Below are 18,132 nucleotides of genomic sequence, written 5' to 3'. Positions count from 1 at the left end.
CCAGAGGGGAACAGTAAAAGCCAGGCTTACAGTCCTGCGCTCTGCCTTGCGCCCGACCACGCGGATGATTTCTCCTGTAGGAACACGTTCAATCTGCAGTTCCATTTTCCCAGGGAATGCCAGTAAATCCCTCTATTCTTTATGGACAGTTCTGATTTCAGTGTGCAGCAGCCAACCTTGACTAAGTGCAGTCGTTGGTTCGGAGCCCTGTTGCGAGAGGAAAAGATGAACCTCTGTATTTATACCAAGTGTTAGGTGTGAGCTGAAACAATGAAGTTCAAGACTGGTTTCCACTCATTCCAATGTGCCACAACAGTTCCAAGAAGCCTAAATTTATGTTTGTGTTTATTGCCTCCAACTTTGTTGCTGTTCCATTTCTGTCCCGCCGGGCTCAGGAAAGTCAGGTCGCTGCGGATGCTGTTTCAGAGGTGTTGGCACGAAACAATCCCATGGTGGACTTCAAAAATCTACCAAGAGATTTTGTGCAGAAAAAAATCTTTCATCTTTGCCTCCAAGAGCAAGCAGCAGAAAAACCTGATTGCTCCCATGGTAACTACAGGAAGTTCTGCAAACTGCTGCAGAACGGAATCATTATTAATTGAGTCCTTGAGTAGCTAACTAATCATGGCAAAGGAAATTAATTGGCACGTTACTGCATGAAAATTCCTACAAGTAGGAGAAAAATAATCTGGTGAACGCTGGTTTAAGTGCAATTACAGAGCTTTACAATGATCATGCTATCCATTAATGGAGTGGCCAGACCTATCACCCTCCAAAAAAGGTATCAGATATCCTGCCTGTGACTGGGGGAAAAAAAAAAATCAGTCTAAATTTCAGGTATTCTAAGATTTGCTGGGGAGATAATTCCTTCAATCTTCTTGGAAGAGACAAATTTGAATTTTCAGCTCTGCTACAAACCAACTTGATAATGCTTGCCAAGAAAGCATTAACAAGATTAATTAATAAAGATTAACAAGCACTGAGCCACTCCAGAGCAGAGACAGGTAACGCAGTTCTGTTCCGCAACTGCAAAGAAAGGGCCTGTGACTGTTCTGCGTATCATATCTGGAATTATTCTTATGCTTCCTTAGCCGTTATACACAAGATTGTTCCAGTCCAACAATTGTTTCCTTGAGCACTTACTTCCCAATACAGAGTTCTACTAAAAAAATTAGATTTTATCACATTTAAAAACCCAACATTGTCACTTCCCCAAACAAACCCACCCTATCCTCAGTAACAAGGAGCAATTCCCAGCCTGATTTATCTCCCCTATCTATGGAGAGAAATCACAAAGGTTAGAACACCAAAGCTGTGTTAGTGGAATGGCTCCTGTGAGGCAGATACCAGAATCAGGTGCAAAAAAACCTTCTGAAAAAGGGCTACAAGCGAGTGGTAAGAGGACAAAAAAAAGGTTAAGACAGCAGAAAGCAGCTGGAGAAACAAAAAACTTAAAGAACAAAATAAAAAAGGGCACAGAGGAGCACAGTGCGGTCTCTGATGAGCCTGAGCTGTAAAACCATAGTTATACTGCAACTGGAATTTGACAAATGATGCTGAAACATTCCCTACCAGAGCTGATGTCTGTACTTGAGAACTGCCAGTTTCTAAGCATGGTTAGCAGGTTAAAGCATTTGCTATTCTGTTTTTCATCCTTCTGTGGTGCCTACGTTCATCTTTCCTGGATTTTTCCTGCACCTCTGCATTTCCTCTCGGCAGTTTGCATTCCCAGATCTCACACTTCACTGTTTGACTCCAGCAATTCTCCCAACCTGTGTTCAGCTGTTCCCACACAGATTTCTCTTGCTGCTTTCTAGGCTGCACAATGTTCTTTTTAATTGCAGAGACCCTGTAAGTGGAAGATGACAATTTCCACTGTAATCGAGGGAGGAGGGATGTACAAACACTGATCCATGATGTTCCTCAAAGTGAAGCAATTAAACAAGTTCAGGGCAGTTTCTGAGCAGATCATTTTCCAGAGTAACTGTGCATTAAACAGAAATTGCTTCGTGTCAATCACGTTCAAACAGCAATCCCTAAATCCAGGGGCAGAAAGGGCCACAGGAAGTTTCCTGTTAGCAACACAGAGCTCTCAAAAAAGGTATCATTTCCTCTCTCAAGGAAAACCTAATTCCAGCTTTGTCCAACTGGCCTTTCCACTGCAGTATATTAATTGAGACAAGTTCATCTGAGTGTCACTCAGCGTCCAAGAGCAGAGAAGGAAGCAGTGGTAGTAGAAACAATGGTCTTTATCAGAACGTATTTTTAGGGTCTCACAAACACGCAAGACATCTTAGAAATATTTCCTGTTTACACAGAGCTGTACTATCTGTGTGCAATGATATACTGCACATCCTGAGCTTAGCCAGCAATCAGAAATATATGGGAGTTAAATGAGACTACACTGGACAACATTCCTTGGGATATATAGTTCTCATTTGAAAATTAATTCTCCAACAGCAGGGAGTTATGAAAAGCTATCCTTAGATGGAAATCGAGTGCAAGTTTATATTAAAATATACAAAATTTAAAATACGAAGTGTAACTTAGCAGATCTTTCATAAAGGCAAAAGACACCTCAAATCACACCCTGAAAAATTCACTGTGAAAAAGTGAAATTAGAAGAACCTGTTCTCAAAAATTAAGAAACAATGTCAAGTGGTCTGGGCATTTTTACAAGGAAAGTGTCAAAACCTCAATGGGGAAGAGGGACAGAAAATGCAAAACCACAAGAGCATTTAATACTGGATTCATTGACATAGGGAGAAAAAGAAGATGAATCTCCTTTGTCCAAAGGAAAAATAGGATTTGTCCTTGCTCTTCTTTTGCAGCCCAAGCTCTACCATAGGCTGTAACTGATTTCCTTCTAAAAGGAAATCAGCATCTGTGCATTAAACATGACCAAAACAAGCTCCTTGCAGAAAGGGTACAATTTAATCCTCCCCACCCAAACCAGTCTGTTCCTTCTCAAATTAATAGAGGCCATGCACAACACTTCACTGCCAGGATTTATTTTAGAGGTACATGAAAAGAAAAACACATGAGTATAAAAACATTTCCAGTGATTATAACATCCAATTAAAGGTGTTCTAAGAAAAGATAAATTTCATCAGAAATTGCATCATTACAGGTCATGGAATAGTTTGAAAAGCTACCATAGGTAACAGTAGTAAACGAAAGTGCCTCTGTGTGCATAACACTGAAGAGAGAAGTGCAGAGTTCTGTGCAGCATCCTCCTTACACACAAGCAGTTCCAATTCCAGCTGCTGGGGGCATTTTCCGGGAAGTCTCGTGGTTCAAAGGATCAATTTACAAAATGCAGCTTCTGTGTCCAGTGAGAGAGGGTTCTCAGCTCCCACAAACACAAAGGATCTCGAGTGTCTTGCCCCTGCAAAGAAGCTGCATGGCTCCCACTGAGCTGCTCCTGCCCAGCGGATGCACCCTGCTTAGAAGAAACTGGATCTTGGTCCACAGTAAATCTCCAGCTGTGGTCTGGAATTCAAAGCCCACTGTTCTTCGGGCTCTCCACAGAATCTCCTTGCATGGAGAACGGTCAGAGTTACACCAGTGAAACCAGAGACAGAGCACAACTCAGGAACTGCAGAAGGTACTGCAGTTCAAAGCAGGGATTTTTCTGATGCCCTAATTGCCATGAGAAGTCACATATCTGAAAGATTCAGTGCAAAACAAATTCTTGGGAGACCAGTATAAATGGGAAAACTGTTTCTAATATGGTTCCAAAGCGTAACAGGAATGTACAAACTGTAAACCTCGAGGCAGCGTTAATCCATGCAATGAACGCAGTATCCTCTGAACCTGCCCTCACTACTCACAACTGGGAACAGTTCCCAACACCAAGCATCAAGCTGAGATACAACTAAAACCTACAGAGGCCAAGTGTTCCTAAAGCCCACTGCAACTACCTAACCAGAAACCTATGTCAGAGCTTCAACAGGACACAAAGACACCTGGACCTCAAAGGATTTTATACAGTGAATGATAAAAGCAAAACAAATATCCTATCAAGCTGTTAACTTTCTATCTCAAAACAACCCCGAAAAAAAGAAGGCCTTGAGAAAAACAGCAAAAAGAAATCCACTCAGCTCTGAAGCAGAATTCCAGCATGAACATCCCTCGCTCTTCCACTTGAACCCAATCTGCTCTTTTCTATCCCTGTGCCAGGGAGGAGTGACTAAACCCTGCTCAGCACACCTGGGAGGGAGCTGTGGACACAGAACACGGGAGGCTCCAAGTGCTCTGTCCCAGCGCTGCAGTCTGAGATTCTGTGGAATGTTGGTGCCCTTTCCTAAGATCTCCATTTCCTCCTCAAGAAACAAGACCTTTTCAGAAGCTAACTACCTTTCAGGCTCCTAAAGGTACAGGAAATTCCTTATTCCATCTCCACCCTCAAGCGCACAGGATACAGAAAGGTCTGAGCACCTCTAGAAAAACAGAAAGTTGCAGACTGATTGCTATAAAGTGAAGAGATTTACAAATTTTTTAAGATTATACCAAATCATCAACCATGGGCTGCTCATCTGTGCTAAAGCATTTCTCAACTTCTGCAATTTCCTTCCCAAGTTGTGGGATCCTGGCTCGCTCCAAGTCAGGGACTGGTATAAAAATGGGTTTATTTTACCATTTTTAATGAGGAGGAGAAAGGCAATAAGCAAATTGCTTAATTGTTTTATAAAAGAAGAATTTGAAAAATCAGGAATAGTGCATTTTGATAAATGTATTTCAATTTGGAAGAATCAGAAATGGAAAACCCTACAAAGAGTTCTCAGTAAGGCATGAAGAGAAGGATCTACCAAAGGAGACTTTACACACTCCAAAGATTTTGTTTTGTGTGTCAGCAGATGTGACCTGCTGTCATTGGTGTTTCCCAAAAGGTAATTAGCTTACATTTGAAAGTCAAATAAAATTTCAAAACAAACTAATTAGCTGTACCTAATAAATAATTTTTAAATAACTTCATTTAAACTCAAAATTTGGAAATCATTAAATGGTTACAGCATAGTAAATATTGCATCGTAAATAAAACATCCTCTACAAAGAAAGGAACAAGCCTGAAAACCTATCAAACATTGCAACCTCCTTAGGTTAAATCATTGCATTAGAAATGTCTATCACCTGAAAACATACAGCATTCCTTAAGTGCTATTTTACAGTTCTCATCCAGTGCAAGAGAGTTACTCTCCCCAGAATAAAAATATCCATTTCCACAATAAGTTATCTTCTACGAGCTTCCAAAGGTTCTGAGCAATCCTACCTGTCTTACTCCATCTTCTAAGAGCAAAAAGCTTACAATCACTAAGACATAAAGAATCATCTGACTGCTGAAGCTGGACCATTAAATGCCCTTTCTTTTTTCAGAATTGCCACCCGATACTGGATTGTCAGGTTTCTGCAGCCAACTGCTCTCTCCCTCTGGCAGATCCTTTTCTATTGGTGTTTGGCTAGGCTGAATCTAGGAGAAAAACAGGATAAAAAAACAAATTAACAATTCAAAAGCACTGTGTTGTTCTGTATTATCCAAACCATTATATAAAGAAGGCCGTCATGCTTGCTAAAAATTGGGAAGATTAAAAAAAATCTAGTAAAAATCCACTATAGTGATATCAAAACATTAAATACAACAATCCTGCAGAATGTCTGATAGATACTGAGCTCAGAAACAACACAAATACTCCACTCTGCCATGTTTCTCACCCATAGAGAGAAAAAATAGGAACAGAACACCTAAAATATATATATATATATAAAATAGTGTAAAATAGGAATGAGATACCAGCCAGCCCAGGAACTTTCATTATTATATTCCCTAAGGCACTGAGGTTTCACAGTCTTCTAAAACCCCTTCATCTTCATCATCAACAATGAAGAACTCCTATTTCAGTGGTTCCCCAGCACATGAGCACAGCCATGACAGCATGGAAAATTATGCACAAACAGAATTATTCTGGAAAAAACAGTGCTTGTGTAGAAGCAGCAATGCTTGGTGAGTTCATCTTGTTTGGGCAGGTTAAGTCATGCTTGCAGTAATTAAACAGAGCCTGTAAATGAAATAACTTGAGTCCAACTGTTCCATCCTTCTCAGATTCAAGTGACAATTTACAGGAAACAGTCGGATGCAAATCACTGAATGGAGCACAGAGAGCTCACTTACAACCTGCCAGAATTTTGGCAGCACTTGATTTGTCATCTTTACAGAAACTGGGGACCTAACAGGGAGCCTAAAGTTCCAGAGTGAACAATGAGGGAGAGAAACCTGTCTTGTTTCACTGCTGTGTGATGCTGTAACAGTTATTCAGAGTCCTTCAGCACATCAGCAAATTCTTTATAGCCAGGATATATCCTTTTTAAAATTCCTTCTTCTGCCACCTTCCCAAGGATTAACACAGCTGTGTTCAGATGCATATGAAAACAAAAGAAATAATAAAAATAAAATCATATCAACATTAATCAATGCTCCCTGGTGTATTACCTGAAAAGGTTCACTGATGCCAACTATCGACTGCAAGTTATTGCTATAATAACAAAGCAAAAATTCTCCTCCCATCCTAGGTATTTCTGAAGCACTCATGTAAACCTGGCAAGAATAAGAACAGGCAATCAGCAATTTCCACAGAAAAAGAAGTTTACCAAAAAAAACCCCTTCAGGTCACCATCAAAACCAGTATTTGCTATTTATAAGCACGTTTTAAAACGTAAGCTAAAACGGATGGGGACAGAAATAACTCAGGAAACCATGTGAAAATTAAATCAGGGAGGAGAAGGAATATCCTTCACCGTGTCAGCAAGCTGGCTCGGTTCAGTGACAAAGGAGAAGAGACCCAGAGTGGTTGGAAGGGAAGGGACAAAGCCACGGAGCAGCAGAGGGAGCGGAGCTGCCTCCTGGCGGCAGCAGCAGAGCAATCCACAAGCTTGGTCTGCTTCTGTCCCAGGAGTCACTGATCCCAATTTCAACTCCTATTTGCTCCGATCAGTATCTCTGCATATTGAGCATTTGCATCAAAGTAAGTTTTAGTTGTTTGGTTTAAATCACTCTAGGTAATCATTACTATAAGGCTTTGCAACAGACAGCGGTTTTTAAAGAGGGATCAAAACATTCAATAGGAAGAATTAGGAAGATGGATTTTAAACAGTAATATTGTTCCAAATTAGCTTCAGCTGGGAAGAGGATACAGAACAGACCTCCAATGCTACTCTAGGAGAAGCTACATTATAAAGAAATACAACTGACTTACTTGTTTGCTGTCTCTGTTGGAAGAAATTTCATCGTCTTCCACCCAAGCATAAGTAACATAATCCTTCACATGCCTGAAAGTCACCTGCAGAGAAAGACACAAACCATCAGCTTCCTGGAAACAAAAACCATACTGCATGAAAAATGAAGTTGTGAGAGATGTTTACTGTTTCAATGAAGTAATTAAAACACTCTTAGGATCAAAACATTTTCGGGGCATCCACACATCTTTTGTTTTTGAGAGGGCGGGACTGCTCTGTTCTCTCACCCTTCGACTTTTATTTTTGTCATTTCTGTTGCATAAACTCCTTTCCACAGCTTCTGCAACCTCACTTCTGCAATTTTACTTCAATAAACAACCAGATTATCTTAGCAGAAAATTCAAAGGGTGTGGAAGAACTCCCATGCTGTAGAGCTAAACTGTCAGCACACAGAAACTAATGGAATCAAGGACAACTATTTCACAGAGCTCCTCACTAGCAAGAATCACTCCCAACAACCTCCTGCAGTCATATTCCCCATCTCTGCTGAAGAGCCACGAGGAGGGAGCATTACCTGGAAGAGCCCAATCCAGTCCCAAGCACTGCTGGGGAATTCACTCCCCGCAGAGTAGCGGATGAGAACATCGTGCTCTGCGCTCCACTCACCCTCAGCATTCAGTGTGACCAAGGGATCTAAGACAAGAGGCTTCATCTACACAAAAAACCAAGAGTTTAAGTTCAGTCAAGCCTGTTATTCTTTCAGTTATTCTTTTCAAGTTATTCTCTGCCACAACTGCAGAGTGGGACTCTTTAACTGACTGGAAATAACCTGAAAGCAATTTGCTGCCTTCACTATGATCAGAATGAAACACAGATTACTGTTTAGGAAATCAGCTGCTGTAAGGCAACACTGAGTAAAACAAACTTTTTTTCAACAACATAACTGGGACAGCACACCTCGAGCTTGAAAGTTCCTGTGACAGGTTTGTGATCACTGATGCCATAGCTCATGTGACTGATATAGTTACTCAGAGAAACAGAAATTGAGTTCTCTTCTTCAGGGAATTCGCCTTCTTTTGGTGCAACCTCATAGATATTTTTCACTTTCCACAGAATTCTATCAGTCCAAGCTGGCTTTCTTTTCTTCTCACTACAAAAATATAAGGTAAAAAGCGAAATGAGCAGAGAAACAAGTTGCCAAAAAGCTAAGAATGCTGTGCAAAATCTACTCAGAGTTCAAAGACTGTGAGATACATATTAATAAAAGGAGGCAATCATATTCAAGCTTCATTTTACAGCTCTGTTAATGTGTTTTACAACCAATGTTTCCTTAATTTGAACTCCATTCAGCACAGATCAGTTTCAGGGCTTTCTGAAAGAGGAGTAAAATGAAGGGGAGAAGGACATTTCAGTGGGTTAGTTGGCTTCTTACAGGAAATGATACTTTCTCCTAAAACCCTGTAAAAACATGCATGAACATTGAGATAACACAGCAACTGCCCCAGGCTCCAAACGTACAGATACTCTGAGAAACGAGGGCGTAAAAACAAGGAATATGTAGGAAGAGTCTGAACGACGTTTGAAATTACTCAAAATATTTGAGAGCAAGTTTCTTTTCACAACAAAGAACAGGACAAGCTTGGGTAGCTTATGGTAATCACAGGTGCCACAGCAATGCTTTATTTAGAAGTTCCTCTAAATTGTACCAGCCTGCATTTCAGGTTTGCAAGCTACTGCTGTCTCGTAACAACAGGCTTTCAAAATTCCATAATCAAGGGAAGTTGTGCCTGCAACTGTGCTATACATCAAACTTATCACAATGCAGAGTTTCCTTTTATACCATTATCAATTACACCAGAAGACATGAACCCCCTGTGGTTCTCTCTCTGTGGTGGGAGGAAGGCTTAACAGCAGCTCTCTGGATGGGTGGATCACTTCAAATTGAAATGGAGAAAAGATCATACCCTATGGAAGAGGAATTAGAATGGACTGGATTGGATTATAAAAGTTAAAAGCAGGAATGTGTAAGGAAAACTGTCAGTTTAATAACTTTAAATACCAAAACCAAGGCCATTTAGATCAATATTCAATATTTTGTTTTACCCCTTCCCACCTTTAATAAGGTGGAAAGATTTGAAATGACTGAGGGCTCTTATCCCACTTACTGCAGTAATTCTATAAATCGACAGAAATCTTCAGGAGATGCCAGATGTCTGCTCTGCTGTGCAGGAAAACACCAAAATAACAGCTTGAGGTAAAACACTCACTGTTTTAGAGAAAATGGGGGATTAGGTGGGAAACCAACCCTCAGAATTCACACTGAAGGAGCATCAAAAATAAAATTCTGTGGACTTCAGTAAAAGCAACTTTTGCAGGATGCTTGCCTTGAGGTCTGCTGGTCACCCCCATCTGAGCAAAGTCTGGTAGCTTGAACAGCAGCAGAATGCACACAGGTTGTGTAACCACACTTTGTGTTCTCTAAATCAGCCAATATAGACAACCAGGCTATGAATTATCTGTAAAATGTCCAGGTTTGGATTATTTTAAGTCTTTTCTGTTAGATGAATTTACTGCTGGTCCCATTATGTCCTTTATATTCAATTAGGAAGCAAAAGGTCTTTGGGTCCATGTGAATAAACTTCCCATGTTAGGTGCAACAGCAGAGTAGATAACAGTGCAGATTTCAGACAGGTTAACAAAATCCCTAAAGAAAATCAGCTGTCATCTGATTTTCAAATATTTCACAAAAATCAAAGCAAAAGCTCAGATGGAGCCTTGTTTTGATTCTGAAATATTTAAAAAAAACTACAAAATTCAGAAAGCTCTCTTCTTACTTAAACCGAAACAGGGACTTCTGTTCTCTGGAAGTAAAGAAAAAGATCAGTACAAAACCCTGTTTGGACAGGAACTTATCCTTCTGTGGAAACATAAGACTAATACTTAACAAACATATTTAATATTACACAAAAACTTTGGAAATGCAAGATACTCCAACTTAAAATAATCAATAAAGACAAATATACATTAATTTTCAAATACCAGCATATCAAATGAAATGCTTAAGCAGAGAAGGGAAGCAAAAATGACCAAAAATTATTCTTTTGCTCCTTTTTGACAACCAACGAGCACTTTTAGTAGCAAAGAACAAAACAGAAGCAGCTTAAACAAGTGCTCATTTATTTTGTTATTCTGGTCTTTCCAAAAAGGCAGCTGGGTTGTTTCATTACCTCCCCCATACACTCAGCAGACCCCAGCTTCTTCAGCCAAAAATATTATTCAGATTTGATCAATCCAAGCCTAACAGAACAACTCAACAGCCTCAGTACACTCAGGAAATTCAGGTTTGCTGACTACTGAAGTGATATTTAAGCACCACATCCACTCTCATATCCCACGTCTAAACTCATTTTATCTTTTACCTTGTGTCATAGACCTCTGAGTAAAGGTCAAACTTGTAGGTGGGCTTAAACAGCAGAGGACCTTCTTTGAATTCCTTCAGAAATGCTTCCTTCTTTTTTGCCATATTTAACTGCAGAAATAAAAAGTAACTTTTAAAGATTATGCTTTACAAAATCAGAGCTTAAAGGATAATTGGGAAAGCATCTTCCAAGAATTCCAACACTGCAGTCCGTACAACACTGGAAAGGTAAATTCAGAAGGGCCTCTGTTATAGCCAGAACTCTTGACACAATCCATCTAAAAGTTTAGAGGCAATTCTACCCAAAACAAAATCCAGAATAAGGTTCTCCTAAAAAGAATTCTTGGGAGAAGAGAAGAGATAAAGGTGAGGAACAACTGAGAAGACATGAAGTTCAAAGAACTCTCCAGTCAAACATGAGCATTGTAAATGAGTAAGAAACTGCACAAAAGCAAAAAAGGTTTGCAATTAACTGGGGCTGATGACCACCTCATGTTCTTCCTCATGACTGCTCTGAGTTTGTGTTCTTTAACAGAAATGAGAAGCTCAAGGTGTAATTTAACTTCTACATCGTGTTTGTGTGCATCAAAACCAAACCCCCAAAGAGACTGAGCCAACCTACCTGGTCCTTTTCCCAGAGCAGATTGAAACGCCTGTTGTTGATTGATTCTCTGACAAAGTGTATCCCATAATCTGCTATCCGGAAGTTTAGATCTCCAAACCAGAAGAGAACCCTTAAAACCAAACCAAAATGCATCAAACAAGGAAGATTTGTATGAATCTACTAACTCAAGGGAGGAATTTGACAGAGTATTAGCCGTTACACTAATTAGGTGCTCTAATCACTTTTATTACTTAATGCAAACAGCTTAAACAACAAAAATTAAGTAGTTATAGATAAACTCACACAGGGACAACCTGCTGCTAAACCAAAAAAAATTGAAGTAATTGAAATAGTAAATTAAGTCCCTTGCATTCTTGCTGGTTGCTTATTACTGCTGGAATATTAACTTCTCCCAAGTCTCACATCTCTGAACATTTAACAGCAAACTAAAGGATTTTTGGCATAAACAGGCTTTAGTATCTAAAGCTTTCCTGCATGACATGTACAGTCTATATGCTAACAAATGAATGTAATTTGAGACTGGAAGAAAACAGTCTTGTAAATAGACATCTGTCCTTCAAGTCTGCTTTTCCTCCCAGTGGTTCAGGGTCAAGGCTGAAGGGATATTTAAAATAAAACGATGGATGAAAAATCCAAACTTCAGTGCAAGAGTTTACCCTCTAATAGATAATAACAACACAGAACTGAGTGAACAACTCACTTATGATCCAAGGGACTTGGAATACCCTCTCCTTCAAACTGCATTTCCAGAATTTTCTCAAAGTCATCCAGTCGCTGCTCGGTGTTCTCCATGTGAGCTGGCAAGTGGCAGTTCATGAAACAGATCGTGTGCCCAAAGAGGGACATGCGGATGCTGACTCCTCCTTTGTTCCCCTGGCATGGGACACGAACAACATCCCCTGAACCTGCACCCAATGCCTGCTAAGGTAACTAACACCACCCGTGACTTTTGAAACCTTGCAATTAAGATTTAAACCAGTACCATTTCTTCCTACACGACTAGTTGCGTATCGGCAAATAGACTGAAATCTGAAATGACGATCTGTGCTGTACACGAGGTTCAAGCAAATGAGTCTGCTTGTTAGGTAATTAATTTTTAATTAACCCACGTGTCCTCTGTCCCAGCATGGACCCATGGAGAGGCACGCAGCAGCATCAGTACCTCAGGCAGTCCTTACCCAGTAGCCATAGAGGCCTGTGCGGGTGTAGTGGGTGTGGATGTCCCGGATGAAGGGAAGGTGCACGTGCTTCACAAAGATCAGGAGCAGCAACCCCTGCATGCGAACTGAGGAGAGCTGGGGAGATAGGAGAGAAGGAAAGGTCATTCCAGGAGTTCCTTGCGTTTATTTCACAGGAGCTTTTAAGTGAAGAAGGCCACAGCAGAAGTCATGCAATTCCCTCGCCAAGCCTGGCCTCAATACTGTGACAGTAAATGCAGACTCATTTCAGTGCTGTGAAAAACACGTTCCTTACAAACAAATCTCATCAATTCCTCAGCTAATTGATAACTAACTAACTAATTGATAGCTCTAACATTATATTTCAATCTGAAGTCAACTTCAAAACATGCAGCTGCCCAAACCTCTTTAAAGACTCTTCTTCTGCCTCAGCAGCTTTGTTTCAGTCTTTAAGGATCCTGTTCACGAAGGACCAAATCCTTCACTTTTCACCTAAAAGCTTTCTAACTCATACCTACAAGTCCTCCAACAGCAGCAAGATTTTCAAACTGAAGCACCCTTGAGCAGATCATTAAATATTCTAAATGCCATTAAATGCCTCAAAAGCACAGCAGTCAATTCCAGGCATCTGCAAACACAATGAGCTGCAAACAGCAGAAACTCTTGCCTGCAGTGCCTGTAAAAACTGATTTACCAAACACTTAGGGAGCACATAAGACAAGGAGTTTTTGTGGTTTGGGGTTTTTTTGGTTTGTGTGTGTGGAAATAAGTCTAATAAAGATGCCCTTCATTTAACGTTTATGGACTTTACAATGTTCCTGGCATGAGACACAAAATTCATTGTGTTTGTTTTAATGATAATGATTCAATTTAAAATACAGACATTGAAATACATTAACTGTAGTTCAATTTTATGCAGGATTAATTTAGAAACAGACCACATTAGAATAAAATTGACTATGCAGCTGCTGGCGAAGCACAAAAATTCAGCCCAAAATTTAGAACAGAATTCCTCCTTTGTTTCCCTATCTTACACAATTAAATGACCTCAGAATATATTTTAACATTTTCACTGTCCTTGAACCCAACTAAATACCTCACAGGATGCTGAAACAACTGACTGCAATTACTAACGATGCATAAATATTTTAGCAGTCAGCATTCTCCTTTCCATAATTACATTCATGAGGTACGGAGATCTTCCAGTCTCTTTATTATTTATTTGCTTTATTTCACTCTGCTGCGGCCAGTCCCCAGACATTTCTCAAGATCATCCACAGGTCCTGAACATCACAAGGCACTGACCCCTCCCCTGCTGGAACCAGCACCAGTCCCACCAATCCTCAAAGCCAAATCAAGCAGAGCCCTTGCACAGAGGGAACACAATCCTGTGGATGGTGGAGGAATTGGCTGTGACCAATTGAACAGCCTGAAAACAGACCCCGTTACTGAGGGGACAGAATGTCCCCAGGATGACACCTATCCCTCCAAACCTCGTCACAGGTCAGCCAAGGGGTAACTGCTCCTCTCCTGCTCAGCCAAATTCCTGGCTGAGTCCTGGGATAACCTTTCCTTGCTGCCTGGTTTGATTTTGACCCGGCCTGACAGCTCCCCATTTTGATTAGAGCTAATCAAGTCCTGCCGAAAGCCATTAGGTGGCAGCATCCATTCATTAGTGTGCTCCAAACTGCCTCAGTTATAAATTAGAATTCAAAATCAGCCAGGCGTGCCAGCAGGAATTCTTTTAACTGTGTGTGTACAGGGCCTGAATGTCAGCCCACGGCCAGATTTTGCATTTTTATCAGCAATGACTTAGGCCAGAGTGAACAATGTGGGTTTTTTCCTTTTTGTGATTTCCAATGGGTCCTTTGTTCTGTTTAATTACAATTAAAAGAACAGCACAACTACTGAGTCTGATTAGCATGCAGATAATGAAATCACCTCAGCAAAATCAGCCTGAAATAGTGCTTGGATTAGAAAAACACTACAAAAGGCTTTTCATTTCTCTTTACTAGAGAAATTCAGGATATCTTCCTACATTAATTGTTGGCATTATTAAAATAGCCAGTACTTTAGCTGATCTTATGTCCCCGGTATTACCCCCAAATCTTATCGTTTAAATTCCCACACTATTTTATAGGTCTTCAACTAAAAATTAAGTCCTCATGTAAATATATATACCTACTAAAATCCTGTTTTACACATATGCAGTTTTTTTCCACCTGCAAACAAACTGGAAAAAGAAACAGATAAAGGAGCCTTACCAATCTTAATGAAAATCACTGCCATTGCTTGGGATATTTATAGTGCAAAACTACATTAAAGCATCACAATACAGTTTCCCAATTTTGCACAGAGCAAAAAACTTTTCTACAAGCAAGGGAGAGATAAGGATACTGTGGATGCAGAAAATGAGCTGTGCACTATGAGTTCACATCACATGAAAAACAGGAAAACACGGGTGTGATGAGGAATCACTTCTAACATACATCTACCTATGGAAGTGACAGACACCTGCAAAAACACCATCGGTTTATCTTTTATGGATAATCTGAGGAAAAAAAAAATAAGACATTCTTCTTCAGCGCTGTGGCACTTAGTAGAGATGTAAATATTTACCTTCATATATCCCAATGGAGACAAGACAGTCATGAAAAAAATGCTCCATGGATCATCAAATGCCAAGTCAGACAGGAAATTCGTGATTTTTGAATTCACCTCCTGTAAGCTGAATATATCACAATTACTTACATTGCACCAGTTGGTTTGGACGAAATTCATAGGAACTTTGCAGAACACAGACCCCAGAAATTTATTTCTCATTCAAGCAGCTTAACCCGCACGCAGATTGAGTAAAACAAAAGTAAAGGAGGTAATATACATCTGAAGATAGAGTTTAAGACAATGCCAGACTCAAGATGTGTTATAATAAATAACCTGTCAGGACTTCAGAATTTCAACACAGTTTGGAAAACATGTGGCAGGTTGTGCCTAACAATCTTGCACTAATTCCCTTAAAACACGCTAAATTTCCAATAACTTTCATATCAAATTGAACACACTAACAAAGAAAACAGCAGCCCAAAGATTTTGCGTGTTCAGAAAGAAGATATTCTGTCACCACGTAGAAGCAGGTGCTATAAATCATCTCTGTTCTAAGTTAGTCCTCTGTTAGTTAGACTAAGTTAGTGTTCACCCTCTGGCAGCAATAGTGTTAAACCATCTCCCAAGCAGTGATCCCCATCACACAGTCCTCCCAAAACAGACCACGCTGAGACCCAGCAGTTTTGCAATAAACTCACAGAGCAGGTTCTTTAATATCACTCACCCTATAACGTACATATCCGTGGTGGAGCCCAGCGAGTTGAGCTGAAGTAAACTCGTGACATCGGGAGGGGGAGAAGCTGTGCCCACATTCCAGGTAACTAAGTGTAGTCTAAAAACAAACAGAAACCACACAAAAACCAATGCCAAAACTGAAACGTGGCCAGGCAACCAACTCTAAGAACGCTCTAAATTTTCCCCACGGAATTTCTGTCACTTCTCATCTACGAGAAATCTACACACGAGCCCCAACGCCACCACGAGAACAAAAGAGCCGGAGGGAGCAAAACCTGAATTCTTGCCACTTATCCTTCAGCTTTTTCCCCCAGATGAGGAAAGCTTCATCCAGAGTGCGAGACACTTCGTCGTGGATCTCATCATCCGAGCTGATGTCCTCCACGCAGGCCATCAGCTGTGCCATCCTGTGCCGGAGCTGCACTCGGCCGCTGGAGCTGGTGCTGCTGATGCTGGCGGAGCGGCTGCGCAGGCTGGACAGGCTCTCCAAATCGTTCAGGGAGAGCCCCTCGGAATGCTGGAAGGCATCCTCGCTGCCCAGCGATGCCATCTGCTCCAAGTTAAAGCTATGCCCCGAAGGACTGGTCCATTAAAATCAAGAGATTGCTAAGGGTCTTCCAGATGCTGTGGAGCTCAGCATTGCTTCCGACACAAAAGGACAAATGTACGTGCAGTGATGCTGGGGGAAAAATCCAAACTGTGGCGTTCCCACCGCACTCGCTGCGTTGTTACAAAAGCTGCAATCACATCCTACCACGCACAGTGAATTGGGTTTTTTCATAATAGATTTAATGTGGCTAATTCGGCGAGCTCAAGGTTTAAAAGAATTAATTGCTGATTTGAATCGATCATGTGCCTGTCTGTAGGCAAGGAGAAATGTAGTCTCCACCTCCCAAACATTCAAAGTTCTGATCAGAACCAAGCAAGGCCACTCTTCCTCTCGACATTCGCATCACAGCACTCACCTGTTGTTTCTTTACAAAATGGTAATTTCAGTACCAAAAAGAGATTCACTTTACTGTCAGTCTTGTTACATGACAGGCTTAAAAAAATAATGATTTTTCATCCATCTCAGGGTTCTATAATGACCTTATAAACACTGATAATTAGTGAATTCCACCAATACACTCATTATTAAGGCTGTGTTTTTAACCCACAATCAATTGCCTGCTCAAGGCTATACACAATGTACGAGGAAAAGCTGTAAAACGACTTTGCATAACAGATTAAAATGATCCATAATTTCTCTCATTAACAGTGTATGTCTGTAAGACTACGCTGAAGTCACCTAAAAGCTATTGCAAAGCAAATTTCTAGGGAAGAAAATGTAGGTAGGCTGCAGATCTAATTCTGCCAGCGGAGATGTAGCACTTGGGAACACTCTCCAGTTGCTAATTTTGAAAGACAATTACCTGATCAAACAAAACTGAAACAATGTTGAAGCCATCAGTCATTACTGAAGGAAATTCAATTCCTCAAGGTGCCCAGTGACCACAGCACTGATAAAAAACAGATCTCAGAGGTAAAGACAAACCCTGTCCTAAATACAAGCAACCTACTGAAGTAATTATTTAGCATCACCACTGCTAATTCTCAAATGACTCAATAGCGGAGAATTTCTCAGGGTCACAGTGCTCATAATAAACCCTTCAGAGGATTTTTGAGATGTTTGAGCTCTGATAGTTCAGCTCGTTGGTTGGTTTGTTTAAATTTTCCTGTCACAGGCTGTTACCCAAATCCCACCTAAGCAGGTTTCTGTAGGGAATCGAGCCCAGACTGGACACGGAGTGAAGACACATTGTAAAAACACCGTAAAAGCAGAAGCTCAATATTTACTCGAGCTCCTCCCTCCTCCCTGAAAGTGACAAGTTCGAGACACCCGGTCCCTGACAACAGTGCAGATGCTCCCGCCCTCATTACACATAAACAGAGCTCCGGGAAGTCCCAAACACCCAGAAATGCCCCATAAGCTTTCCTGAACCACTCCCAGTGCCAGAAAATCAGCTTTTCTCCTCTATTTCATATGACTACGCAACGCCGCCAATTTCTGTAACTCCCCGCTAATAAGCACGCACACAAGTTTCGCTAATTCTCGCCGATTTACGTAACCGCTTGGGGCCACTTTTGGGAGCCGCCCTCAGACCCGCGCCCCGCGGATGCCCACTCACATCAACCCCTTGGTGGGAAGGCCCGCGGTCTCCATGCCCGGCGTTCCCGCAGGGAAGCGCTGCCCGAAGGACGGGGAAGGGGCCGGCGGAGCCGCCCGCGCTCCCCTCACACGGCCCGGCCCGGCCGCGGCCTCCGCGCCGCCCTCAGCGCCCTGCGCCCATCGCCGCGCGCGG

The 18,132-nt window shown here is 41.2% G+C and overlaps 1 protein-coding gene across 2 annotated transcripts; it reads right to left on the bottom strand.

Annotated features, from left to right (window-relative positions):
• Positions 1-2,990: 2,990 nt before the first annotated feature.
• On the bottom strand, positions 2,991-18,091 carry INPP5K (inositol polyphosphate-5-phosphatase K). Of its 2 annotated transcripts, XM_040082405.1 has the most exons (13): positions 17,959-18,091; positions 15,780-15,887; positions 15,071-15,179; positions 12,452-12,568; positions 11,974-12,146; positions 11,271-11,382; positions 10,650-10,759; positions 10,065-10,091; positions 8,188-8,380; positions 7,805-7,942; positions 7,251-7,334; positions 6,488-6,592; positions 2,991-5,470 (listed from the first exon to the last, which is right to left on the bottom strand). In XM_040082405.1, the coding sequence occupies exons 1-13, from the start codon at positions 17,991-17,993 to the stop codon at positions 5,354-5,356; spliced, it is 1,428 nt and encodes a 475-aa protein (XP_039938339.1). In that variant the 5' UTR covers positions 17,994-18,091; the 3' UTR covers positions 2,991-5,353. The 2 variants fall into 2 exon arrangements, with proteins under 2 accessions (XP_039938339.1, XP_039938340.1); XM_040082406.1 differs by lacking the exon at positions 10,065-10,091.
• Between the last annotated feature and the right edge of the window lie 41 nt (positions 18,092-18,132).

The sequence above is a fragment of the Hirundo rustica genome, chromosome 19, assembly GCF_015227805.2.
Source record: "Hirundo rustica isolate bHirRus1 chromosome 19, bHirRus1.pri.v3, whole genome shotgun sequence".
In the NCBI taxonomy this organism is placed as follows: domain Eukaryota; kingdom Metazoa; phylum Chordata; class Aves; order Passeriformes; family Hirundinidae; genus Hirundo; species Hirundo rustica.
Note: the sequence above shows the minus strand (reverse complement) of the source record. Positions and strands in the feature narration are given on the sequence as shown.

Excerpts from the sequence above, each read along its gene's own strand:
- INPP5K (XM_040082405.1), bottom strand. The coding sequence starts at position 17,993 with ATGGAGACCGCGGGCCTTCCCACCAAGGGGTTGAT. Across the intron at positions 12,569-15,070 it reads CTCCATTGGGATATATGAAG|CTCTCCTCAGTTCGCATGCA; the intron begins GTAAATATTTAC and ends CTATCTCCCCAG. Across the intron at positions 7,943-8,187 it reads CAGGAACTTTCAAGCTCGAG|ATGAAGCCTCTTGTCTTAGA; the intron begins GTGTGCTGTCCC and ends TTTTTTGTGTAG.